Genomic DNA, 27,483 nt, shown 5'->3' with positions numbered 1-27,483 from the left:
TCGTATGCAAATACGTACGCTGACGTAGTTGATCACGTGGTTTTTGGCGTAGATCCCCCTGCGAACGCCGATTTTTTCCGGCTGTTGTCTGGCGGATTCGGTCGAATCTGTAGAATAAATCGTCGTATTCGGTTGTTATCGTGTTGTAAGACCCGTTTTGGACCCCGTTTACCGGTGCTCGGCATTACAGCGCATCATACGTGGTGGACAGGTAAGAATCTGCCAAATAGAATATTTATCAGTTTTGCATATCGGCGAAAACAAGTCCCAAAGTTAAACCTGTAGCCTAGCTATGTAGCTAGCTAGCCTCCCACCACCACTGTTTCTGTACGCAGACGCCACTACACATTTTAACTTGGTTAGCCAGTAAACTTTGATTGTCCCGGTGTGGCTGGCTACACCTGATTGACGACCTGCGAGTAGTAACAATGTGTCCAGTTTCAAGCAATGAAACGATGTGCCTACAGTCCTCTCGCTTTAGGAAGTTTTGTTTGCTACAATGCTGCGGTAATGTTAGTCGAGATTTTGTGGGAGAGGACTTGTACTTTTTCCCCTATGTCGACATAACCAGCAAAATATGGCCTCCACGCCGACATGGCGTTACGTCGTTGGCGAGGAAAGGGGACATTTGGGGAGCTTTAAAAGCCTATTTCTGTTGTATGCTATGGAATGGCGATTGGACTCCTAAGACCAGAAGGTTATAAATTGTTTTCTAGTTCTGGAGTTTAACCAGCAACCTACTTCGATGTCGGGTACCAATGCCGTCCGTCGTATGATGTAGGCAGGCTGCAGGCAGCGGTGACGCCTTCTTGCACGTCTCTACTGCACTGTGGCAACAGTCACAGTGGAATTAAACGCCTCGTTGCAGTACAGCCAGGCTACTGGCCGAAGTAGAATATATTGCACATATTGGTGGTTTACCATGGACTTGGTTCTCAGTATCAAGTTTGTTTCTTGATGAAGATCTATGCATATGAAATGAGCCTGACACAATAGGCAGTATCTTTACAAACTACAGTACTGTTGCCCAATGACATGCCTCATGTTATCTTCGTGTTATTTCCTCATGCTACACCACATGCTCATGTAGCCAAGTCAAGAAACGTCTGAATGGGAGTTATTTTATTGTGGTATTTAGTGGTGGGTGGTGGGTACAGTATGATTATGGTGTCCAAAAGCCTGAAAAGATGCAGCTCTCAGCAGGATGACCTGATTTGACTTTTAGCCCATTGCATGTGTCCTCTTACACCACTGTTAAAGGTACAGCGCATGTTTTTATGTTCACACAGGATTCACACAGGACACACCAACAATAATTAAATAATAATACAATTATTGTAGACCTCATCAACTAGGTTACTAACACAGGAGGTTGGTGGCACATTCATTGGGGAGGATGGGGCTCGTGGAAATGACTGGAGCAGAATAAGTGGAATGGTATCAAACACATGGTTCTGGAAAATGATGAGCTGTTCTCCCCTCAGCAGCCTCCACTGGTTACTAGGCATATTCAGGAGAGGATCACGCACGGCTTGTGCATTCATCACATTAGTCGGGGGGGGATATCATCAACATTAGTCGGGGGGGGGGGATATTTTCAACATTAGTCGGGGGGGATATCATCAACATTAGTCGGGGGGGGATATCATCAACATTAGTCGGGGGGGGATATCATCAACATTAGTCGGGGGGGGATATCATCAACATTAGTCGGGGGGGGGGGGATATTTTCAACATTAGTCGGGGGGGATATCATCAACATTAGTCGGGGGGGGATATCATCAACATTAGTCGGGGGGGGGGGTATCATCAACATTAGTCGGGGGGAGGGGTATCATCAACATTAGTCGGGGGGAGGGATATCATCAACATTAGTCGGGGGGGGGGATATCATCAACATTAGTCGGGGGAGGGATATCATCAACATTAGTCGGGGGGGGATATCATCAACATTAGTCAGGGGGGGATATCATCAACATTAGTCAGGGGGGGATATCATCAACATTAGTCGGGGGGGATATCATCAACATTAGTCGGGGGGGGATATCATCAACATTAGTCGGGGGGTGTATCATCAACATTAGTGACCTGACTAATCCAGTCATGTCACAGTTGTGCAGCGTCTCTAGGGTGACAACCTCAGTTAATTTCTGACTGGTGGGATGTATTCATTCAGATCAAGGCATGGCAGTCATTCTCAAGTCATATGTGCACACTGACTGCTGCTGTTGTCATACAGCAGGTGTAGATCACACTTCTATTACTTGGGCTTAGGTTGCTGAAGAGAAACGTAGGCCTACATCCATTTGGTCTCCCTCCCCATTCAGTGTCCTTGATTTTTTTTTTCATGGTCCAGGCAGCGAATGGCTTGTTTAAAGATGGCTGCCTGTTCTTTGTGACTCATGTGGTGCTCACCTCAGCAATATCCTCTGTCAGACTCGGGGAGATGTTGCTCCTGCCTCCTCTGCTTCTAGATGTTGTGTCGTTAGCTAGGGGACTAAGATGGCCCTGGTGATGTCATACCTGCTGTGAGCACGTCTTCCTGTAAAATCCCTGTAGTCTGTGTGGAGCGGCCGTAGTCATGATGACTTCATGACGGCATAGAGACAGCCTCGTTAGCCTTGCACTTATTTATTAGGCAGTCGGGCCCCCAAAATGAAGTTCATCTTCTCAGTGACAGGGTTGAGGAGCTACTCGTGTTTGAAAATGTACTCACTCTCTACTGTCGCTCTGGATAATAGCATCCGCTAAATGACTCAAATATATTTATTAGGCAGTCAGGCCCCCAAAATGTAGTTTATCTCCTCAATGAGGAGGTTGAGGAAGAGTCCAGACTAATGCAGTGCATGTGCTCATCATGAATCATATGATAATCACCATATGATTACCCTCTTTTTATGTCTTTGTGTAAAATAAAGGGCTAGCCCTTTCAACCTGATAGGCCTGCAGCCCTGTCAATCACCCTTCAATTCCCCCCCCCCCCACTCATTCCAACCAATCGGGGAGCTTGGACACACTCTAGTGCTCCACCCAGTCACCTCAAGTTAGCGCGTGTTTACATGTCGTCGTAAGAAGAGAAGATACATGTTGTGTCGTGACGTACTGTTTCTATCCTGAGGTGTTGTGCTTCCATCGAACATAACCACACAACAATATCAACAAGTTGAACTGAATCGCCTGTCCATCGAACATAACCACACAACAATATCAACAAGTTGAACCATCGAACATAACCACACAACAATATCAACAAGTTGAACTGAATCGTCTGTCCATCGAACATAACCACACAACAATATCAACAAGTTGAACTGAATCGTCTGTGTGCCGTGTGATGGTTTCCAAGTGTTTAGTATGGGCCTCACCATCATGTTCTGACTGGACAACAGTGGCGTGTGATGGTGTGTTTAGTATGGGCCTCACCATCATGTTCTGACTGGACAACAGTGGCGTGTGATGGTGTGTTTAGTATGGGCCTCACCATCATGTTCTGACTGGACAACAGTGGCGTGTGATGGTGTGTTTAGTATGGGCCTCACCATCATGTTCTGACTGGACAACAGTGGCGTGTGATGGTGTGTTTAGTATGGGCCTCACCATCATGTTCTGACTGGACAACAGTGGCGTGTGATGGTGTGTTTAGTATGGGCCTCACCATCATGTTCTGACTGGACAACAGTGGCGTGTTGCTACTTTTTAAGTAAATACCTGCAGTCAACTTGTGCAATACATTAAGAGAGGACGCTGATCGCGTTGATCATGTCACCTGTCACATTATGAAGCTCACCGTCATCCCCAGAACAGTTGAGACAGTCACGTGTTTGTTTGTAAATGGCACAACAGGAGAAAGTGCAACACATTCAGCAGAGATTAGCACATGGACATACAAACACTACTGCCACCTTCTGGTTTGGAGTATTTTAACAAGGCTGAGTAGCTGACGACTTAAAGGTTTTTGCTGTGTGGACACAAAAAGAATGAGTGCCGACACCGTTCAGAGGTGCTAAGTACTGTCTGCAGGCAAACGTTTAACCAGTGTGTCTAAGTTAATATTATTATTGTTGTTGTTTTATTGAACCTTTATTTAACTAGGCAAGTCAGTTCAGCTTCAGATAGACGGCTAGGTGAGACGTACTATGGACTGAAACATGCTCATTTGTCCTCGGTGTTTATCGGCCAAGTCAGTGCAAGTAGGAAAAGACAAGTGCCAGTATTTTGAGTTACATAGGGATTGTTTTATCTGGAACCAAAAGAAGCCAATCTCTTGGAAAGAAAGAGCTTCACAGAGGAGAAGCAGTGACTGTAAATAGCGTCCTGGAGCCACACAACTCTCACACAGACCGCATGGGTTTCCTAGGTAACGTCTCCCATCTGTTTTCTACTCGACAACAGTAAATTGATGTATTCATGTGTGTAATGGGCAGGCTTTCATGTTAGAAGAGTACAGGGAAAGGAAGGAGAGAAAGAGATGATGATGATGATGATAGGAGGGAGAGAAGATGATAGGAGAGGAAGAGAAAGATGATAGGAAGGAAAGAAAGAGGTGATAGGAGAGGAACGAGAGAGGGATACGATAGGAGAGAAAGAGAGATGATAGGAGAGGGAGTTCGTACTGTTAGGTGACCTAAACTGGGATATGCTTAACACCCCGGCTGTCCTACAATCTAAGCTAGATGCCCTCAATCTCACACAAACGATCTAGGAACCTACCAGGTACAACCCTAAATCCGTAACCATGGGCACCCTCATAGATATCATCCTGACCAACTTGCCCTCTAAATACACCTCTGCTGTCTTCAACCAGGATCTCAGCGATCACTGCCTCATTGCCTGCGTCCGTAATGGGTCCGCGGTCAAACGACCATCCCTCAACACTGTCAAACGCTACCTTAAACACTTGGTTTCTCTTTAAAAGTGCTTTCCTCACCAACTTAAATAAGCATGCCCCGTTCAAAAAATGTAGAATTAAGAACGTATATAGCCCTTGGTTCACCCCAGACTTGACTGCCCTTGACCAGCACAAAAACATCCTGTGGCGTACTGCATTAGCATCGAATAGCCTTTTCGGGGACTTCAGGAACCAATATACACAGTCAGTTAGGAAAGCTAAGGCTAACTTTTTCAAACAGAAAAAGCACTAATTACAAAAAGTTTTGGGACACTAAAGTCCATGGAGAATAAGAGCACCTCCTCCCAGCTGCCCAATGCACTATGCTAGGAAACACTGTCACTATCGATTATCATATATTTATCGGTGATTTCAAAAAGCATTTTTCTACGGCTGGCTATGCTTTCCACCTGGCTACCCCTACCCCGCCCAACAGCTCTGCAACCCCCCTCCCCGCAGAAAATTGCCCAAGCCCCCTCTGCTTCTCCTTCACCCAAATCCAGACAGCTGATGTTCTGGAAGAGCTGCAAAATCTGGATCCCTACAAATCAGCTGGGCTGGACAATCTGGACCCTTTCTAAAATGAACCACCAAAATTGTTCCAACCCCTATTACTAGTCTGTTCAACCTCTTTCGTCTGAGATTCCTAAAGATTGGAAAGCTGCCACGGTCATCCCCCTCTTCAAAAGGGAAGACCCTCTAGACCCAAACCGTTATAGACCCATATCTGTCCTGCCCTGCCTTTCTAAAGTCATTGAAAGCCAAGTAACAAACTTATCACCGACCATTTCGAATCCCACCGTACCTTTTTTCACGATACAATCTGGTTTCCGAGCTGGTCATGGGTGCACCTCAGCCACACTCAAGGTCCTAAACGATATCATAACCGCCATCGATAAAAGACAGTACTGTGCAGCCGTCTTCATCGACCTGGCCAAGGCTTTCGACTCTGTCGATCACCGCATTCTTATCGGCAGACTCGATAGCCTTGGTTTCTCAAATGACTGCCTCGCCTGGTTCACCAACTACTTCTCAGATGGAGTTCAGTGTGTCAAATCGGAGGGCCTGTTGTCCGGACCTCTGGCAATCTCTATGGGGGTGCCACAGGGTTCAATTCTCGGGCTGACTCTTTTCTCTTTATATATCAATGATGTCGCTCTTGCTGCTGCTGATTCTCTGATCCACCTCTACACAGGCGGCACCATTCTGTATACATCTTCTTTGGACACTGCGTTCACTTCTTATGGGCAGGTGGGACGGTAGCGGTAGCGTCCCACCTGGCCAACATCTGGTGAAATTGCAGAGCGTGAAATAAAAAAATACCAAATTCAAATATTTAACTTTCTTGAAAATATGTGTTCTACAACAAAATAAAGCTTCACTTCTTGTTAATCCAGCCGCTGTGTCAGATTTCAAAAAGGTTTTACGACGAACGTAAACCATGCGATTATCTGAGGACAATGCTCCGCATACAAACACATAAATCATATTTCAACCAGGCAGGTGCGACACAAAAGTCAGAAATAGCGATATTTCATGCCTTACCTTTTGAAGATCTTCTGTTGGCACTCAAATGTCCCAGAAACATCACAAATGGTCCTTTTGTTCGATAATGTCCTTTGTGTCCCAAAAATGTCCCTTTGTTTGGCGCGTTTGATTCAGAAATACACAGGTTTCAACTCGCCCAACATGCCTACGAAGTATCTAATAAGTTACCTGTAAACTTGATCCAAACATTTCAAACAACGTTCCTAATCCAACCTCGGGTACCCTAAAATGTAAATAATTGATATAATTTAAGACGGAAAGCTCGCTCCAGTTCACGCGCATCAAAACAGTCGTCCACCTGGAGTGACACTTACCATTAATAGCACTACTTATTCATTTCTCAAAAGAAAAACATTGAACAATTTCTAAAGACTGTTGACATCTAGTGGAAGCCATAGGAACTGCAGCCAGGTTCCTAATAATAAGGGTATCCCATAGAAAACAGTTGGAAAATCCTATGACCCCAATTATTTTAACAATGGGGGGAGGGGGGGAGGAGACGGGGGGGAGAAAGGAGGGGGAGGGGAGAAAGGGGGGGAGGAGACGGAGGGGAGAAAGGGGGGGAGGAGAAAGGGGGGGAGGACACGAGGACAGGTTGAGAGAAGACGAGAGAAGGAGATGAGTACGTGAAGGCAAGGAGAGAGCATAAGAGGCGAGGACAAATCAGAATCAAGGTTTATTGGTTGCATACACAGATTTGCAGATGTCGCAGGTGCAGGGAAATGCTGGAGGAAGGGAGAGGACAGAAGTGCTCAGCTGGGGCTCTTCTCTCTGACTGCAGAAACCCACAGCTCTGACCCAGTCACGTGTCTCCGGCCTGACCAGCAGGTCACCCCTGCTGTAGCAGAGGCTGTCTGATATGTGGACACCCAGTAACGCCAGTCAAGCTTGGTTGACTCTACAGTAGGTCGAACAACTGTCTGTCGCTGATATAGGCTAGAGGAGGTACTCTGGATGTACAGATGGTTCGTTAGAGAAACACTACTAGGTATAACCTTGTGTTGAATGCCACAACAGAAACTCCCTATTTATTCTATCCCAACCTTTATCCCAACATGTGAAATACAATTGCATAAGAAGTAATGTTCCAAAACGTAGTTCTCTGACTGTATTTGATCTCCGTAGTGGAGAAGCCGCTTTTAAAAGATGACCCTGGCACAAATATGCCATGCGGTCTAACCCATTCCATCAGTATTTCATAACTGTCTGGGACGGCAGCCATCAGGATCTGGGTTCAAATACTATTTTAAATCTTTCAAATATGTTGAGCGTTTGCTTGAGCCTGCCTGGTGTGCCAGATGGGTTTTTCACTTTCACAACTACTCTACTTCCATTGTGCCAGGCAAGCTAAATCAAGCCCAGATGGAGTATTTGATTTAAAATAAAATTTAACCGGGGTCTGGCAGCCATGGAAGAGGCTATCTGTCTCTGCCTGGCTGGTTTTGGTTTCAGTTGGAAACGCCATATGTAGCCCAGGGTTAGGAGGGAACTTACTGACTGCTACAGATGGTTTTACCAGACACCACCCTGCCAGGACTGACTGCTACAGATGGTTTTACCAGACACCACCCTGCCAGGACTGACTGCTACAGATGGTTTTACCAGACACCACCCTGCCACGACTGACTGCTACAGATGGTTTTACCAGACACCACCCTGACACGACTGACTGCTACAGATGGTTTTACCAGACACCACCCTGCCAGGACTGACTGCTACAGATGGTTTTACCAGACACCACCCTGCCAGGACTGACTGCTACAGATGGTTTTACCAGACACCACCATGCCAGGTCTCACTGCTACAGATGGTTTTACCAGACACCACCCTGGTACAGATGGTTTTACCTGACACCACCCTGCTACAGATGGTTTTACCAGACACCGCCCTGCCAGGACTGACTGCTACAGATGGTTTTACCAGACACCACCCTGGTACAGATGGTTTTACCTGACACCACCCTGCTACAGATGGTTTTACCAGACACCGCCCTGCCAGGACTGACTGCTACAGATGGTTTTACCAGACACCACCCTGGTACAGATGGTTTTACCTGACACCACCCTGCTACAGATGGTTTTACCAGACACCGCCCTGCCAGGACTGACTGCTACAGATGGTTTTACCAGACACCACCCTGGTACAGATGGTTTTACCAGACACCACCCTGCCAGACACCACCCTGGTACAGATGGTTTTACCAGACACCACCCTGCCAGGACTGACTGCTACAGATGGTTTTACCAGACACCACCCTGGTACAGATGGTTTTACCAGACACCACCCTGCCAGACACCACCCTGCCAGGACTGACTGCTACAGATGGTTTTACCAGACACCACCCTGGTACAGATGGTTTTACCAGACACCACCCTGCCAGACACCACCCTGCCAGGACTGACTGCTACAGATGGTTTTACCAGACACCACCCTGGTACAGATGGTTTTACCAGACACCACCCTGGTACAGATGGTTTTACCAGACACCACCCTGGTACAGATGGTTTTACCAGACACCACCCTGGTACAGATGGTTTTACCAGACACCACCCTGGTACAGATGGTTTTACCAGACACCACCCTGGTACAGATGGTTTTACCAGACACCACCCTGCCAGACACCACCCTGCCTAAAGCCCAATGCAGACTGTTTTATATCAAATCCTTTCTGGGTAACAATGACGTACGTACAGTGCTGTAATTGTTTTATATTGGTCCAAACCAATATGACCATATATGGTAAAAGACCAAGTCCATAATATGGCAAGAACAGCTCAAATAAGAAAAGAGAAACGACAGTCCATTACTTTAAGACATGCAGCACGACATCTATGCGAAGGAGATGTCGTGCTTCATGAGGCACATGGTGGTCACACCAGATACTGATCTGTTTTCTGATCCACGCCCCTACCTTTTTTTTAAAGGTATCTTTGACCAACAGATGCATATCTGTATTTCCAGTCATGTGAAATCCATAGATTGGGACCTAATTTATTTATTTAAATTGACTGATTTCCTTATGAACTGTAACTCAGTAAAATCTTTCAAATTGTTGCATGTTGCTTTTCTTTATATTTTTGTTCAGGAGGACAGAGTTGAAGAAAGCAGGGTCATTCTCAGGGTTTGACTGCATGGTCATTCTCAGGGTTAGACTGCATGGTCATTCTCAGGGTTAGACTGCAGGGTCATTCTCAGGGTTAGACTGCAGGGTCATTCTCAGGGTTAGACTGCATGGTCATTCTCAGGGTTAGACTGCAGGGTCATTCTCAGGGTTAGACTGCAGGGTCATTCTCAGGGTTAGACTGCAGGGTCATTCTCAGGGTTAGACTGCAGGGTCATTCTCAGGGTTAGACTGCAGGGTCATTCTCAGGGTTAGACTGCAGGGTCATTCTCAGGGTTAGACTGCAGGGTCATTCTCAGGGTTAGACTGCAGGGTCATTCTCAGGGTTAGACTGCAGGGTCATTCTCAGGGTTAGACTGCAGGGTCATTCTCAGGGTTAGACTGCAGGGTCATTCTCAGGGTTAGACTGCAGGGTCATTCTCAGGGTTAGACTGCAGGGTCATTCTCAGGGTTAGACTGCAGGGTCATTCTCAGGGTTAGACTGCAGGGTCATTCTCAGGGTTAGACTGCAGGGTCATTCTCAGGGTTAGACTGCAGGGTCATTCTCAGGGTTAGACTGCAGGGTCATTCTCAGGGTTAGACTGCAGGGTCATTCTCAGGGTTAGACTGCAGGGTCATTCTCAGGGTTAGACTGCAGGGTCATTCTCAGGGTTAGACTGCAGGGTCATTCTCAGGGTTAGACTGCAGGGTCATTCTCAGGGTTAGACTGCAGGGTCATTCTCAGGGTTAGACTGCAGGGTCATTCTCAGGGTTAGACTGCAGGGTCATTCTCAGGGTTAGACTGCAGGGTCATTCTCAGGGTTAGACTGCATGGTCATTCTCAGGGTTAGACTGCAGGGTCATTCTCAGGGTTAGACTGCAGGGTCATTCTCGGGGTTAGACTGCAGGGTCATTCTCGGGGTTAGACTGCAGGGTCATTCTCGGGGTTAGACTGCAGGGTCATTCTCGGGGTTAGACTGCAGGGTCATTCTCGGGGTTAGACTGCAGGGTCATTCTCGGGGTTAGACTGCAGGGTCATTCTCGGGGTTAGACTGCAGGGTCATTCTCGGGGTTAGACTGCAGGGTCATTCTCAGGGTTAGACTGCAGGGTCATTCTCAGGGTTAGACTGCAGGGTCATTCTCAGGGTTAGACTGCAGGGTCATTCTCAGGGTTAGACTGCAGGGTCATTCTCAGGGTTAGACTGCAGGGTCATTCTCAGGGTTAGACTGCAGGGTCATTCTCAGGGTTAGACTGCAGGGTCATTCTCAGGGTTAGACTGCATGGTCATTCTCAGGGTTAGACTGCAGGGTCATTCTCAGGGTTAGACTGCAGGGTCATTCTCAGGGTTAGACTGCAGGGTCATTCTCAGGGTTAGACTGCAGGGTCATTCTCAGGGTTAGACTGCATGGTCATTCTCAGGGTTAGACTGCAGGGTCATTCTCAGGGTTAGACTGCATTGTAAATGCATGGTCATTCTCAGGGTTAGACTGCATTGTGAAAGCAGGGTCATTCTCAGGGTTAGACTGCATTGTGAAAGCAGGGTCATTCTCAGGGTTAGACTGCATTGTGAAAGCAGGGTCATTCTCAGGGTTAGACTGCATGGTCATTCTCCGGGTTAGACTGCATTGTAAATGCATGGTCATTCTCAGGGTTAGACTGCATTGTGAAAGCAGGGTCATTCTCAGGGTTAGACTGCATTGTGAAAGCATGGTCATTCTCAGGGTTGGACTGCATTGTGAAAGCATGGTCATTCTCAGGGTTGGACTGCATTGTGAAAGCATGGTCATTCTCAGGGTTAGACTGCATTGTGAAAGCAGGGTCATTCTCAGGGTTAGACTGCATTGTGAAAGCATGGTCATTCTCAGGGTTAGACTGCATTGTGAAAGCAGGGTCATTCTCAGGGTTAGACTGCATTGTGAAAGCATGGTCATTCTCAGGGTTAGACTGCATGGTCATCCTCAGGGTTAGACTGCATTGTGAAAGCATGGTCATTCTCAGGGTTAGACTGCATTGTGAAAGCATGGTCATTCTCAGGGTTAGACTGCATTGTGAAAGCAGGGTCATTCTCAGGGTTAGACTGCATTGTGAAAGCAGGGTCATTCTCAGGGTTAGACTGCATTGTGAAAGCATGGTCATTCTCAGGGTTAGACTGCATTGTGAAAGCATTGTCATTCTCAGGGTTAGACTGCATATTGAAAGCATGGTCATTCTCAGGGTTAGACTGCATTGTGAAAGCATGGTCATTCTCAGGGTAAGACTGCATTGTGAAAGCAGGGTCATTCTCAGGGTTAGACTGCATGGTCATTCTCAGGGTTAGACTGCATTGTGAAAGCAGGGTCATTCTCAGGGTTAGACTGCATGGTCATTCTCAGGGTTAGACTGCATTGTGAAAGCATGGTCATTCTCAGGGTTAGACTGCATTGTGAAAGCATGGTCATTCTCAGGGTTAGACTGCATTGTGAAAGCATGGTCATTCTCAGGGTTAGACTGCATTGTGAAAGCATGGTCATTCTCAGGGTTAGACTGCATTGTGAAAGCATGGTCATTCTCAGGGTTAGACTGCATTGTGAAAGCATGGTCATTCTCAGGGTTGGACTGCATTGTGAAAGCATGGTCATTCTCAGGGTTAGACTGCATTGTGAAAGCAGGGTCATTCTCAGGGTTAGACTGCATTGTGAAAGCATGGTCATTCTCAGGGTTAGACTGCATTGTGAAAGCAGGGTCATTCTCAGGGTTAGACTGCATTGTGAAAGCATGGTCATTCTCAGGGTTAGACTGCATGGTCATCCTCAGGGTTAGACTGCATTGTGAAAGCATGGTCATTCTCAGGGTTAGACTGCATTGTGAAAGCATGGTCATTCTCAGGGTTAGACTGCATTGTGAAAGCATGGTCATTCTCAGGGTTAGACTGCATTGTGAAAGCATTGTCATTCTCAGGGTTAGACTGCATATTGAAAGCATGGTCATTCTCAGGGTTAGACTGCATTGTGAAAGCATGGTCATTCTCAGGGTAAGACTGCATTGTGAAAGCAGGGTCATTCTCAGGGTTAGACTGCATGGTCATTCTCAGGGTTAGACTGCATTGTGAAAGCAGGGTCATTCTCAGGGTTAGACTGCATGGTCATTCTCAGGGTTAGACTGCATTGTGAAAGCATGGTCATTCTCAGGGTTAGACTGCATTGTGAAAGCATGGTCATTCTCAGGGTTAGACTGCATTGTGAAAGCATGGTCATTCTCAGGGTTAGACTGCATTGTGAAAGCATGGTCATTCTCAGGGTTAGACTGCATTGTGAAAGCATGGTCATTCTCAGGGTTAGACTGCATTGTGAAAGCATGGTCATTCTCAGGGTTAGACTGCAGGGTCATTCTCAGGGTTAGACTGCATGGTCATTCTCAGGGTTAGACTGCATGGTCATTCTCAGGGTTAGACTGCATGGTCATTCTCAGGGTTAGACTGCATGGTCATTCTCAGGGTTAGACTGCATTGTGAAAGCATGGTCATTCTCAGGGTTAGACTGCATTGTGAAAGCAGGGTCATTCTCAGGGTTAGACTGCATGGTCATTCTCAGGGTTAGACTGCATGGTCATTCTCAGGGTTAGACTGCATTGGGAAAGCAGGGACATTCTCAGGGTTAGACTGCATTGTGAATGCATGGTCATTCTCAGGGTTAGACTGCATGGTCATTCTCAGGGTTAGACTGCATATTGAAAGCATGGTCATTCTCAGGGTTAGACTGCATTGTGAAAGCATGGTCATTCTCAGGGTTAGACTGCATGGTCATTCTCAGGGTTAGACTGCATTGTGAAAGCATGGTCATTCTCAGGGTAAGACTGCATTGTGAAAGCAGGGTCATTCTCAGGGTAAGACTGCATTGTGAAAGCAGGGTCATTCTCAGGGTAAGACTGCATTGTGAAAGCAGGGTCATTCTCAGGGTAAGACTGCATTGTGAAAGCAGGGTCATTCTCAGGGTAAGACTGCATTGTGAAAGCAGGGTCATTCTCAGGGTAAGACTGCATTGTGAAAGCAGGGCCATTCTCAGGGTTAGACTGCATGGTCATTCTCAGGGTTAGACTGCATTGTGAAAGCATGGTCATTCTCAGGGTTAGACTGCATTGTGAAAGCATGGTCATTCTCAGGGTTAGACTGCATTGTGAAAGCATGGTCATTCTCAGGGTTAGACTGCATTGTGAAAGCATGGTCATTCTCAGGGTTAGACTGCATTGTGAAAGCATGGTCATTCTCAGGGTTAGACTGCATTGTCATTCTCAGGGTTAGACTGCATGGTCATTCTCATGGTTAGACTGCATTGTGAAAGCAGGGACATGGTTTGATAACTGTCAAAATATTTCTTGACTGGAAGTCTTCATGTTTCCCTCAGCTTGGTATTAATATCAGGATTCCTTTTCTAAACCAAATACTTACCACCTCATGCTGTCTGTGTTCACTGTGAATACCAGGCTCTGTGTTGTAGAGGTACTAGGTCTTTACCAGTGGGAAAGTACTCCTCATGCTGTCTGTGTTCACTGTGAATACCAGCCGCGGTGTTGTAGAGGTACTAGGTCTTTACCAGTGGGAAAGTACTCCTCATGCTGTCTGTGTTCACTGTGAATACCAGGCTCTGTGTTGTAGAGGTACTAGGTCTTTACCAGTGGGAAAGTACTCCTCATGCTGTCTGTGTTCACTGTGAATACCAGGCTCGGTGTTGTAGAGGTACTAGGTCTTTACCAGTGGGAAAGTACTATGTAATGCAGGCTACTCAATGCTCCGCTTGGGCAAAGTATCCATTCAATTGACCCCTACCTGGATCCCACCAGTTGAATAGAAGGATATGTCTTGTGGACCCCCTCCAACTTGATGTGTTTACAGTATCATCAAAAGGGGTGGTGTCTTACTACTTTTGGCCCGACCAACTTTGAGGCGGAACATTCTGGTCTCTGGTGAAGTGGAGAGAATAAATCCCCCCCCACCCCCCTGCTGTTAGCCTGTTTCCATGGTAACCTGGCTGCTAGACCAGTTCAGACTCCCATCCAGACTTTGACTGTTATATTTAAAGACACCAATGGGACCCTAACCAGTAACTGTGTGGACTATTTCATTGTCCAAATCAGAATCAATGTGATGGGGGATTGACTGGACTCACCCCGGAGAGGATAGACTTGCTCCAGTCCAGTAGTAGCCTGGTAGGCTTTAACATTGGGCTTTAAACACTGTTATTTGTACACTTCTAATGCAGAGAATCTGCACCAAGCTTTCAGTGCACTACTCAACATTCCTTGAACCAATTGACTTATTAATATTCTGTGTTCATACCCTAAATAGAATGGTAAGTAAAGCAGGGATAGAGAAATTGCCGGTTTCAATGCAGAGCTACAGTGGGTTTTTTCAGGGCCCATTTGATGAGATTTAAATTCATTCTGTGACGTTCCCAAATTCAGCCCCCCTACTGGGGGATGCAGTATTAGCAGAGCACTGTCTCCTCCCACACAGCTTTTCTCTTCTCGCTCTCTACTATCATCACATCAACCTCCTCTAGAACACTGCAGCTGTGGGTCTGTTCAGAACGCCGCAATGTTTCAAAACATTAAAGTTCGGATAGAAATGCATTGTCTAGATCAGACACAGTTCTCTGTCTGGTAGAATAGGGAATTAAGTCACCTCTATTTTGTTGTGTTTCTGTCGCGGTCAAAGTTCTGAACGCTTCACCTCACTGAATACAGCAGATCTATGGAACAATGAGCCAGTCTGGATGGAATGCCTACTGTCTTCCTGTCTACTCTATCATCCTAGCAACAGTAGTCTGTGCCTTGTCCCCCTCCCCACACCCACCATGACGTGTGTTTCTGTCACGTCAGATGAAGGCTGCTCTGAAAGTGTCTCGGCACTCAGCAGGTGGATCCATTCTGCTCTTCGGCCTGTTTATAATTTACCAACTGTCTTGTTGTCATGGTAGTGATGGAAGGGCTGTAGTGATGGAAGGGCTGTAGTGATGGAAGGGCTGTAGTGATGGAAGGGCTGTAGTGATGGAAGGGCTGTAGTGATGGAAGGGCTGTAGTGATGGAAGGGCTGTAGTGATGGAAGGGCTGTAGTGATGGAAGGGCTGTAGTGATGGAAGGGCTGTAGTGATGGAAGGGCTGTAGTGATGGAAGGGCTGTAGTGATGGAAGGGCTGTAGTGATGGAAGGGCTGTAGTGATGGAAGGGCTGTAGTGATGGAAGGGCTGTAGTGATGGAAGGGCTGTAGTGATGGAAGGGCTGTAGTGATGGAAGGGCTGTAGTGATGGAAGGGCTGTAGTGATGGAAGGGCTGTAGTGATGGAAGGGCTGTAGTGATGGAAGGGCTGTAGTGATGGTGTGATGGAAGGGCTGTAGTGATGGTGTGATGGAAGGGCTGTAGTGACGGTGTGATGGAAGGGCTGTAGTGATGGAAGGGCTGTAGTGATGGTGTGATGGAAGGGCTGTAGTGACGGTGTGATGGAAGGGCTGTAGTGATGGAAGGGCTGTAGTGATGGTGTGATGGAAGGGCTGTAGTGACGGTGTGATGGAAGGGCTGTAGTGACGGTGTGGTGGAAGGGCTGTAGTGACGGTGTGGTGGAAGGGTTGTAGTGACGGTGTGGTGGAAGGGCTGTAGTGACGGTGTGGTGGAAGGGCTGTAGTGACGGTGTGGTGGAAGGGCTGTAGTGACGGTGTGGTGGAAGGGCTGTAGTGACGGTGTGGTGGAAGGGCTGTAGTGACGGTGTGGTGGAAGGGCTGTAGTGACGGAAGGGCTGTAGTGACGGTGTGGTGGAAGGGCTGTAGTGACGGTGTGGTGGAAGGGCTGTAGTGGTGGAAGGGCTGTAGTGACGGTGTGATGGAAGGGCTGTAGTGACGGTGTGATGGAAGGGCTGTAGTGATGGAAGGGCTGTAGTGACGGTGTGGTGGAAGGGCTGTAGTGACGGTGTGGTGGAAGGGCTGTAGTGACGGTGTGATGGAAGGGCTGTAGTGACGGTGTGATGGAAGGGCTGTAGTGACGGTGTGGTGGAAGGGCTGTAGTGATAGGCTCATGAGTCATAGTGTTGTCTCTGATTGGCCGGATAGAAAGGTCCTTTGACACACAGTCTGTGATTCAGCAGCTTCACACTTGTAGGGATTCATTGTCCTGCTGCTATTCCTGAACACATAGCAGGTTGATACACAGCAGAGTGAAGTCATTAACTCTTGAGCTTTGGTTGTTATTGTGTCAAATGGAATGACGGTAGTGATCTGGTGAGAGGGAGTCATCCATCGTCCTATGGATGTTTCATGTTCTGTAACTGATGTTGACGTCTGTGGCAAGCTAAATCGTCAGGAATGATGTATGTTCTCCTGTTGGAAGCAAATAATGAAAGCCCATGAATACAGCAGCGAGTCACCACAGCAGTGTCCATTGGGGGAGTTACTTTGGTATCTGCTGGCCTGGGTTAGTCGGGCTGGGAGCATATGAGTGGACAGAGTAGGTCTCTCCAGAGCAGAGACGGTGAGCTGAGGACATGATATGAGAGACAAGGCGTCGGCTGGAACATCATGCAAGTTTAATTTGGCTCCAGTATGGCTGTGCTCCTCTCCACCCAGCCTGACACGCCACAGCAGCACAGGGATAAGACGCCCAGCCTGACACGCCACAGCAGCACAGGGATAAGACGCCCAGCCTGACACTCCACAGCAGCACAGGGATAAGACGCCCAGCCTGACACTCCACAGCAGCACAGGGATAAGACGCCCAGCCTGACACGCCACAGCAGCACAGTCCTGAATGGAGAGGAGAGCGTCGGTCTGCTACATTTTGAAACGGACCATTAGTGTTTCTCAAGTCGAGGTTTCAGTCCTCTTTCTTCCATTTGGAGCCTACTGAACACAACCCAGGTCTGGTCGACAGACGGACTGGCTCTTAGCAACGGCCCCTGAGTCTGCCTGACTTCCTGGCTCCATGTCTCCTCCCAGATGAATGAATACCTGGGAGGTGTGTTTTTAATACACTGCAGCAGTAGCATCAACAGCAATGCATCGAGGGCAAGTCCATTTCCGGACGGTGGTTGTCATAACTACCTTATGGAAATGAGGCTGGCCTGAGTTTTAACAATGCTCCTCTTCTGATGGTTATGGGAATACCCCAAGTGACGATCCAATGAGTGACTGAGTTTGACGGCAGTCATTTGTATTTAACACTTCCCAGTGCTGATGTATCTAGTCTTCGCTGTTCCAATTAGACCATCTCTTACCAGTGCCCTGACCACCAGACCAACAGCATGGAACATGATGTTCTACCTAGACCATCTCTTACCAGAGCCCTGACCACCAGACCAACAGCATGGAACATGGATGTTCTACCTAGACCATCTCTTACCAGAGCCCTGACCACCAGACCAACAGCATGGAACATGGATGTTCTACCTAGACCATCTCTTACCAGAGTCCTGACCACCAGACCAACAGCATGGAACATGGATGTTCTACCTAGACCATCTCTTACCAGAGCCCTGACCACCAGACCAACAGCATGGAACATGGATGTTCTACCTAGACCATCTCTTACCAGAGCCCTGACCACCAGACCAACAGCATGGAACATGATGTTCTACTTAGACCATCTCTTACCAGAGCCCTGACCAACAGCATGGAACATGTTCTACTTAGACCATCTCTTACCAGAGCCCTGACCAACAGCATGGAACATGGATGTTCTGGGTTCTAAACAGGAGGCTGTAACAGTTGTTCCTGAAATGAAACATGTTGGTTCTCATCCCGAGCACCACTGGGTCTTAGTCACCGTTGTGAATAAAAATGGGGTTTTCACAGCAAAGTGATCTTTGAAGAGTTTGAAGAGCGGCAGTTACTGAAATGTGATATTTGATCGTTTTCTCCTGATTTAGAGAAGTGATAACTGATCCGAGGTCAGGCAGTCCACTGTGAAAACAGATTTGTATCATTTTGGAGCCAAAAGCTACATTATTCACCATTCATCACACAAAGCCTACTCTTTTATTAAAGTCCTCCTACCATCACTTCCTGTCGAATCAGATTCTATCAGCTCAGTCACTGCTGAATGTCGGAACACATCGGCCCTTATAGAAGTGTTCTATTGCAGAACCAGAAGTCTATGATGTTTGTTATATAAAAACACGTTCTCCCTTACAGTTTTGTTGCATGGAAATGTGATTTGGTAAATGCATGAGGCAACTAGAATATCAATTACTTCTTTTTCACGCTCTCTTGAATCAGCTCCTCTATCGCTTCATAGAAAAAAGAAATGCTCAGGGAAATGAAATCCATGTACTGTATTATATTGCATCCTTAAGGCTTCTCTGAAGTTTTTTCACATCTGTTACCTTGGAGCCGATTCTGTTTTGGTGCGTTGTCAGATTTAGCTCCAGTATGTGTTGCACCAACATGGAGCTGTCTTGGCTTTGGGTGTATGTACTACTGGCTCTAGGCCTTTAATGTAGAGTGTACTATACTGACTCTGTTTTACAAATCTTTTGAGAGTATTTGAACTTTTGGTATTGTTTGTTGGTTTGGCAATGCCACTGTCAGCCAGAGAAATATGTTGAGAAGGATTATCAACACAGCAAGCAAGGTACTAGGAGTCAAACAGAGAGGCCTGGATGAGATCTTTTAAGGTCAGGTCCCTCTGTAAGGCTCACAAAATAATTTTAGACCCAAGCCACCCCCTGTACCTGGACTTTGAACTACTCCCCTCTGGGTGCAGGTATAGGGCACCCCTCAGCAGGAAAAACACAACTAGACAATCATTTGTGCCAGACGTGATATCCCTCCTAAATAGCTCGGGTGAATGTTCCTATCGACTCCGTATGGCCAGCAGGCTAATGTTCCTATCGACTCCGTAAGGCCAGCAAGCAAATGTTCCTATCGACTCCGTATGGCCAGTAGGCTAATGTTCCTATCGACTCCGTATGGCCAGCAGGCTAATGTTCCTATCGACTCCGTATGGCCAGCAGGCTAATGTTCCTATCGACTCCGTATGGCCAGCAGGCTAATGTTCCTATCGACTCCGTATGGCCAGCAGGCTAATGTTCCTATCGACTCCGTATGGCCAGCAGGCTAATGTTCCTATCGACTCCGTATGGCCAGCAGGCTAATGTTCCTATCGACTCCGTATGGCCAGCAGGCTAATGTTCCTATCGACTCCGTATGGCCAGCAGGCTAATGTTCCTATCGACTCCGTATGGCCAGCAGGCTAATGTTCCTATCGACTCCGTATGGCCAGCAGGCTAATGTTCCTATCGACTCCGTATGGCCAGCAGGCTAATGTTCCTATCGACTCCGTATGGCCAGCAGGCTAATGTTCCTATCGACTCCGTATGGCCAGCAGGCTAATGTTCCTATCGACTCCGTATGGCCAGCAGGCTAATGTTCCTATCGACTCCGTATGGCCAGCAGGCTAATGTTCCTATCGACTCCGTATGGCCAGCAGGCTAATGTTCCTATCGACTCCGTATGGCCAGCAGGCTAATGTTCCTATCGACTCCGTAAGGCCAGCAGGCTAATGTTCCTATCGACTCCGTATGGCCAGCAGGCTAATGTTCCTATCGACTCCGTATGGCCAGCAGGCTAATGTTCCTATCGACTCCGTATGGCCAGCAGGCTAATGTTCCTATCGACTCCGTATGGCCAGCAGGCTAATGTTCCTATCGACTCCGTATGGCCAGCAGGTTAATGTTCCTATCGACTCCGTATGGCCAGCAGGCTAATGTTCCTATCGACTCCGTATGGCCAGCAGGCTAATGTTCCTATCGACTCCGTATGGCCAGCAGGCTAATGTTCCTATCGACTCCGTATGGCCAGCAGGCTAATGTTCCTATCGACTCCGTATGGCCAGCAGGCTAATGTTCCTATCGACTCCGTATGGCCAGCAGGCTAATGTTCCTATCGACTCCGTATGGCCAGCAGGCTAATGTTCCTATCGACTCCGTATGGCCAGCAGGCTAATGTTCCTATCTTGTCTTTTTTAAAATGTTTTCTTTCTTTATTGATACGTAACTGTTATGAAAGTTGTATTGTCAATTTTCTTTTGTATTTGAAATGCTACTTTAAATGTGTACATGACACTGCAACACAGTTTCCCCCCATGAGGACAATAAAGTCAGTAAAGTAAAGCTAAAGATGCACTTTGTGGAAAAAACACTATTTCCTGGTTGCTAAATTTCAAATAGTTCGCTTAATTTCAGTTTGTGACAAAACAAGCAAGTATAGTGTAGAGAATCATTGTACCATGTAAACTGCTGTGAAAAATGTTTTTTTTCCATAACTAAAACGAAAGTATTTTCAGCTCTTGGATACTAGTGTACAAAACTGTAAAAGACTAAAAAACCAGTGCACACAGAACAGATCTACAGCTTCTTTAGACTTGCTTTCAATGAGTGACAGATCTATAACACACATTTCTGTGTTAATTTGGTTGGGTTGCCCATAAAAGTGACATTGCATCTTTAACAGAGATGACATATGTAATCTACTACTAGGGAGACAGTTACATATTGCAGCTGTAACACAGAGATGACATATGTAATCTACTACTAGGGAGACAGTTACATATTGCAGCTGTAACACAGAGATGACATATGTAATCTACTACTAGGGAGACAGTTACATATTGCAGCTGTAACACAGAGATGACATATGTAATCTACTACTAGGGACACAGTTACATATGGCATCTAACAGAGAGATGACATATGTAATCTGCTACTAGGGAGACAGTTACACATTGCATCTAACAGAGAGATGACATATGTAATCTGCTACTAGGGAGACAGTTACACATTGCATCTAACAGAGAGATGACATATGTAATCTACTACTAGGGAGACTGTTACACATTGCATCTAACAGAGAGATGACATATGTAATCCGCTACTGGGGAGACTGTTACATATGTAATCCGCTACTGGGGAGACTGTTATATATGTAATCCGCTACTGGGGAGACTGTTACATATGTAATCCGCTACTGGGGAGACTGTTACATATGTAATCTGCTACTGGGGAGACTGTTATATATGTAATCCGCTACTGGGGAGACTGTTACATATGTAATCTGCTACTAGGGAGACAGTTACATATTGCAGCTGTAACAGAGAGATGACATGTAATCTACTACTAGGGAGACAGTTACATATTGCATCTTTAACAGAGAGATGACATATGTAATCCGCTACTAGGGAGACTGTTATATGTAATCCGCTACTAGGGAGACTGTTATATGTAATCCGCTACTAGGGAGACGGGATCGGAAGCAGTTTAGGGTTTCTACCGTCATTGAGTTTGAAATGCTTGTTTTGTCACAGAAGGGACAGAGGGATAGAGAACAATGACTCTGAATATGTACAATGGTTTAGGGACATTTTCATTGCAGAGTTAGGCCTTATTACCATGGCCATTTATGTTAAGTAGAGAACAGGAAGAAAAGTGATGCTGACTATTGAACCAGCGGTATGGGGTTTTAATGTGGTCTGTTTTCAGGTTATTGCAGGATTGTCCTTGTTTAATTTCTCCTCTCTCTGTCTCTCTCCCTCAGATTGGGTGATCTGGGATGAAGTCTCATGAATTCCCTCATTGGAGCTGACATTAACAGTCAGCAGGAACAAGTGCATATTCTTCACAAGACAGAAACCTCCCCTCGTTTCCCCTACAACGTCCGTCTAACAGTCCCAGGTGACGTACGCACGCCATGGCCAGCCGAAGGAAGACCACGACCCCTTGTAGAGCTGATGCTGTTTTTCGAGGTGATGACATGATGTGGCAAGAGGATCCAGGTGAGATGGAGGTGGAGGTATCGGCAAAGGACAAAAGCACAGTGGTGAATGGATCCACAGAGATGCTTCCTGGAGAGGACTGGAGCTCCGGGACAGAGCCTAGTGGTTCACTTCAGGAGTCGCCGGCCCCTGAGAAACCTAATGCGGTGGATTCAAGGCCTCAGAGGAAGCAGCAGGGAGGCTATGAATGCAAGTACTGTCCGTTCTCTACGCAGAACCTGAATGAGTTCAAGGAACACGTGGACTCCAATCACCCCAATGTCATTCTCAACCCGCTCTACCTGTGTGCTGTGTGCAACTTCAACACAAAGAAGTTTGACACCTTGACAGAGCACAACGAGAGGTGTCATCCAGGGGAGAGCAACTTCAAGTTCAAGAGAATCAAGCTGAACAATCAGACCATCCTAGAGCAGTCGATAGAAGGAGCAGGCAACGCTGTGGTCTGTGATTCAACCAACGGCATTCAGACAGGAGAAGACTTCGCCACTTTCCCCCTGAGCAAATCCACCACGGTGAAGATTAGTAAGCCAAAAACAGACAACAAACGGTTATTCACAGAAAGTCAACCGGACAGACTCGACCACGAGCTCCCCAGAAAGCAGATCGCCGCCGTGAATGTGACCGGGACCGTGATCATCCCAGAAGCAACCCTAAAAGATGGCGTCTCTCATATCATGCCTTCTCTTCAGCGCCCGCCTAACTACAACTTAGTACCAAAAATCGCTGTCCCTTTGAACACCTCCAAGTACAACCCTTCACTGGACAGTAACATGACACTCATCACATCCTTCACCAAGTTCCCGTACCCGACCCAAGCGGAGCTGTCCTGGCTTACCGTTGCCTCCAAGCACCCCGAGGAACAGATCAAGGTGTGGTTCACCCTCCAGAGACTGAAGCAAGGCATCAGCTGGTCCCCTGAAGAGGTGGAAGAAGCTCGGAAGAAGATGTTCAACGGCACCATCCAGTCAGTCCCACAGACCACCTTCACCGTGCTGAGCGGCGCCCAGATGGCTCAGTCCACCAAAGGACAACAGTCCCTAGTTCAATCCGTCCCCTTCAACCTCCTGGGACAGACCAGTTATGTGTTGACGCCGGTTGCGAACGGCTCAGCTGTCAGTTGTTCTCCCATCACACTAACCATGGCAAACCAGGTCGTACAGTCAGTCAAGCGACCCTTGGTAGCTCCAGTAGTGGCCGCTTCAGAGATCAAACGTCCCTCCATAATCCAGACGATTCAGGCACCTACACCTAGACTGGTGGCTTCGCCTAAACCCAGCTTCACTTCAGACTCCAATAAAACCCCGGACCAGATTGCTGTACTGAAAGCGAGTTACACCCAGTGCCAGTTCCCTGAAGAGGAGGAAGTGTACCGCCTCATTGAGTCCACCGGCCTCTCTAGAGGAGAAATCAAGAAGTGGTTCAGTGAGCAACGACTCCTCAATCACAAGGTGGCGCCACAGGTGATTAAGATTGAGCCCCAGGCATTGAAAGACAGTCAGCCCAAAAAGGCTGTCCCCACCCAGTTTCCTCTCCTGGAGAGGCTCAAAGGCAAATCCTCTGAGCAGCTCAAGATGCTAGAGGAGAGTTTTCAGAGGACCAGCTCCCCCACTGAAATTGACGTTGACAATCTCGTTGTGGACACAAGGCTCTCCAAGACTGAGATCGACTGCTGGTTCTCAGAGCGCAGAGCACTGCGGGACAACTTGGAGCAAGCCCTGGCAAACTCCATGTGTCCGAAGAGCCTTGAGGAGCAACGAGGGATACTGAATAGTGTTTACGAACAGGACAGCAAAGTCCGGTGCTCACCTCTTCCCATCGTCACCACTTCCACCAGTCCTGAGCCCATCGACAGGAAATCACTAGGGCTTCTCAAAGAGGTGTTCACCCAGACCCAGTGGCCGTCGCCAGAGGAGTACAGCCAGCTGGAGGGACAGACGGGTTTGTCTCGCACAGAGATTGTCCGCTGGTTCAAGGAAAACCGATCTTCCCTGAAGAACGGAACCATGGACTGGATGGACCAGTTCCACAAAGTCAACGGCAAAGCAGGACAGAATGGTCAGAGCTCGTCAGGCATCACCGAACGACCCCCAAGCAGCATTCTCCAGCAGCACTTCACAGAAGCCAAGACCACGCTGCTTTCGGCAGAGGACGCAGAGAAGCTTCCTTTGCAGTCGAAACTCATCAACCAGGACATAGTCCAGTGGTTTACCAGTAAGCTGGGCCAGAGTATGACAGACATCAGCAGGGGCAGGGACCAACATGGACAGGCCAACGTGGACAGAAGCAGATGGGTGAAGGTGACCATGGCTGTAGGGGACGAGACTAAAGGTGCTTTGGAGAACCAGAAGATCGGCTCGGAAGCAGAGGTGCTGATGGGAGACCAACCTGGTCGGGTGACTGGATGAAAAGAGCATGGTGAGTAGTCTATGATAAGCTACTGTCCTGCAAGTTTACAATTCCTTTGATCATTAACACTGAAATGCATAATTATCTCGTCTTGATGCCTGTAAGTAAACTGTCAAAAAAGATGTCCCAGATGAAGGGGAATTGGTTATGTAGTGATGGTTTTCCCTTTAACAGAGCGATGGCTAGCAACAATCTAGCAGCTGTGGCTTTGAACCACACGGGATGCCTGTAATTTAGCCTTCAGAAAAACATCTTGGCAGGAAGAGGCTATTGAGATTATACACATGTGGTTATCACTGGGGATTTTTCCCCCTGGTGAACAGAAAAGCACCTCTGATAGCCTGCTGTATGGGTATGTTAACTGCAGACTGATAGGTTAACAACAAAGGGTGTGTAGTCAGCCATCTGTATAACAAGTCTTGTGTTTTGACATTTTCCTTTGTTTCAGAGGATACTGAGTTTCTCAGGCAGAAGATTCTCAAGATTGTTGAATCTGGAACCAATGATTTCCTACCTGGCCTGTGACATCAGCACAGTGGACAGTAGAGTCCACGCCAAACACTGACTGGCAAAACCATTGAGTGCCAAAGTTGGACTTGATGCATCATTATTATTATTATTATTACACTTAATAAACAAAAGGGCCCTTGTAAATATTTTTCTGTATTGCAAAAGCTTTGTAAACATTTTCAGGGTTGCTGGTTTTTACATTTCTAACAGGAGTCAATAACCCCTAAAAGAGGAATGTTTTTTTGGTTTTTATGACTACGATGGAAATTGTAAACCAATTCATCAGTTGGTAATTATTTTCTTTTTAACAAAACATTTAGTGACTGACAGCTGGTCATAGATGGCACTTATTTCAAGTGAATAGACTAGTAACACTTCTGATCTGATAACCAGTGAGTTCATCCATTTGGACTAAAGGGACTAGTGGTTCTCTACCAGACCATAGAATCACCTAGCCTGGGTTCCAGATGTTTGGCATATGACAAGGAGTGGAATGATGGCACAAACAGGTCCGCTACCCAGGCTAAGAATCACATACTTACATTACAATAACAGTTCTCCCCGCTCTCTCATGCTGAATGCTCCTGCTGCCTGAGACGACAGTCAGCCACAGAATGGACATGAAGACATTTTAGAAAACAAGAAAATGCACTGTACATGTTTTTTTGTAGTTCAGTCTAATTTTTGAATTGCAGCGTCCGTTGCATCAGTGACTGGTCTTTTCTCGTGTTGGCTTTCTAGATATCCATAGATATCCTAGGTGTAGTTAGGCTCCATTTCAATGGCTCGCTCCTTCAGTTTCATGCTTCTTCTATTAGTGAATCATGTTCACACATGTATCTGGAATACTGTACTGCTACCAAGAATCTCTTTGCTTCCTGTTTTTTTAATTTATCCGTCTGCTGTAACTCAATAAAACACAACCAACTGAAGGATGTCTCTTGGTCCGTTGTGCAGTGGTCACTACTCAGAGATACTCAACCCTAAGGGCCCAGGGCTGGGTTACTACTCAGAGAGATACTCAACCCTAAGGGCCCAGGGTTACTACTCAGAGATACTCAACCCTAAGGGCCCAGGGCTGGGTTACTACTCAGAGAGATACTCAACCCTAAGGGCCCAGGGCTGGGTTACTACTCAGAGAGATACTCAACCCTAAGGGCCCAGGGCTGGGTTACTACTCAAGAGAGATACTCTCTTGAGGGGGGGGGGGGGTTGCATTTGACTGTGGAACCTTTCCCGCCTGGTACCGTGACACTTGTGGTCGTAGAGCAAAATGGAGAACACCATTGTGTTTGTGAGTCATCTTTCCATAGACTGGTCGTATTAGTTTGTAGCCCAAACCTTTTGGACACTAAAGATATTTGTGAGATAAACGATTTTTAGGATGTCTCCTCCTGGTCTGACAAACACAGCTGCAGTTCTGCCACCTTGCACAGTAGATGTGCTGGATTGAGGACTGGCCCATGCAACAACAAAAACAGACTGATTTGTGTTATGCTGATTAGATTAAGCGGGCATGTCAATCAACTCTAGGGGAAATGCACACTGGGTAGACCAAATATTGAGTTGCATCCCCTTTTGCCCTCAGAACAGCCTCAACTCTTCAGAGCATGGACTACAAGGTGTTGAAAGCGTTTCACAGGGATGCTGATCCACGTGGACTCCAAAGCTTCCCACAGTCAAGTTGACTGGATCATTCTTGATACACACGGGAAACTTGTGTGTGGAAAAACCCAGCAGCGTTTGCAATTCTTGTCACAAACCAGAGCGTACCCCGTTCAAAGGCGCTTACATTTTGTGTCTTGCCCATTTACCCACAATCCTCCTCCAGCCGGTCTCCCCTTTATCTACACTGATTCAAGTGAATACCAAAGGATCATAGCTTTCACCTGGTCAGTCTGTCAGAGTGTTGTGTTCTCAGTGTATATGGGCTGCCTTAATCTGCATTTCCCCCTTCCTCTGTGTCCTTTAACAATGTTTCGGTCCAGAGACATGTACAGGATTTGATTTGAAGTTGTTACGTTCTGTTTACTCAAGTACAAAATGGCATTGTACAAAAGTTAGAAGCAGACCCAGCCAGAAAAGAGAAATCATAAGATACTCAACTGAAAGACATCCTCTGGTATAAGGTCACTGTACATGTGTGTCGGGGTCAATTCCATTGTAAAAACAAATTGTAATTTCAGTTAACTTGTTGAATTGACCCTAGTGAATAACTAAATATTCATCCTCAAGACAAGAATGC

The 27,483-nt window shown here is 46.9% G+C and overlaps 1 protein-coding gene across 1 annotated transcript; it reads left to right on the top strand.

The window, feature by feature from the left end:
* On the top strand, positions 1-25,678 carry LOC116359323 (zinc fingers and homeoboxes protein 2). Its single transcript, XM_031812208.1, has 3 exons — positions 1-211; positions 22,085-24,737; positions 25,177-25,678. The coding sequence occupies exon 2, from the start codon at positions 22,238-22,240 to the stop codon at positions 24,725-24,727; it is 2,490 nt and encodes an 829-aa protein (XP_031668068.1). The 5' UTR covers positions 1-211; positions 22,085-22,237; the 3' UTR covers positions 24,728-24,737; positions 25,177-25,678.
* The last annotated feature ends 1,805 nt before the right edge of the window (positions 25,679-27,483 follow it).

The sequence above is a fragment of the Oncorhynchus kisutch genome, unplaced genomic scaffold (genome assembly GCF_002021735.2).
Source record: "Oncorhynchus kisutch isolate 150728-3 unplaced genomic scaffold, Okis_V2 Okis02a-Okis13b_hom, whole genome shotgun sequence".
Classification (NCBI taxonomy): domain Eukaryota; kingdom Metazoa; phylum Chordata; class Actinopteri; order Salmoniformes; family Salmonidae; genus Oncorhynchus; species Oncorhynchus kisutch.
This window is presented reverse-complemented; position numbering and strand designations above follow the sequence as displayed.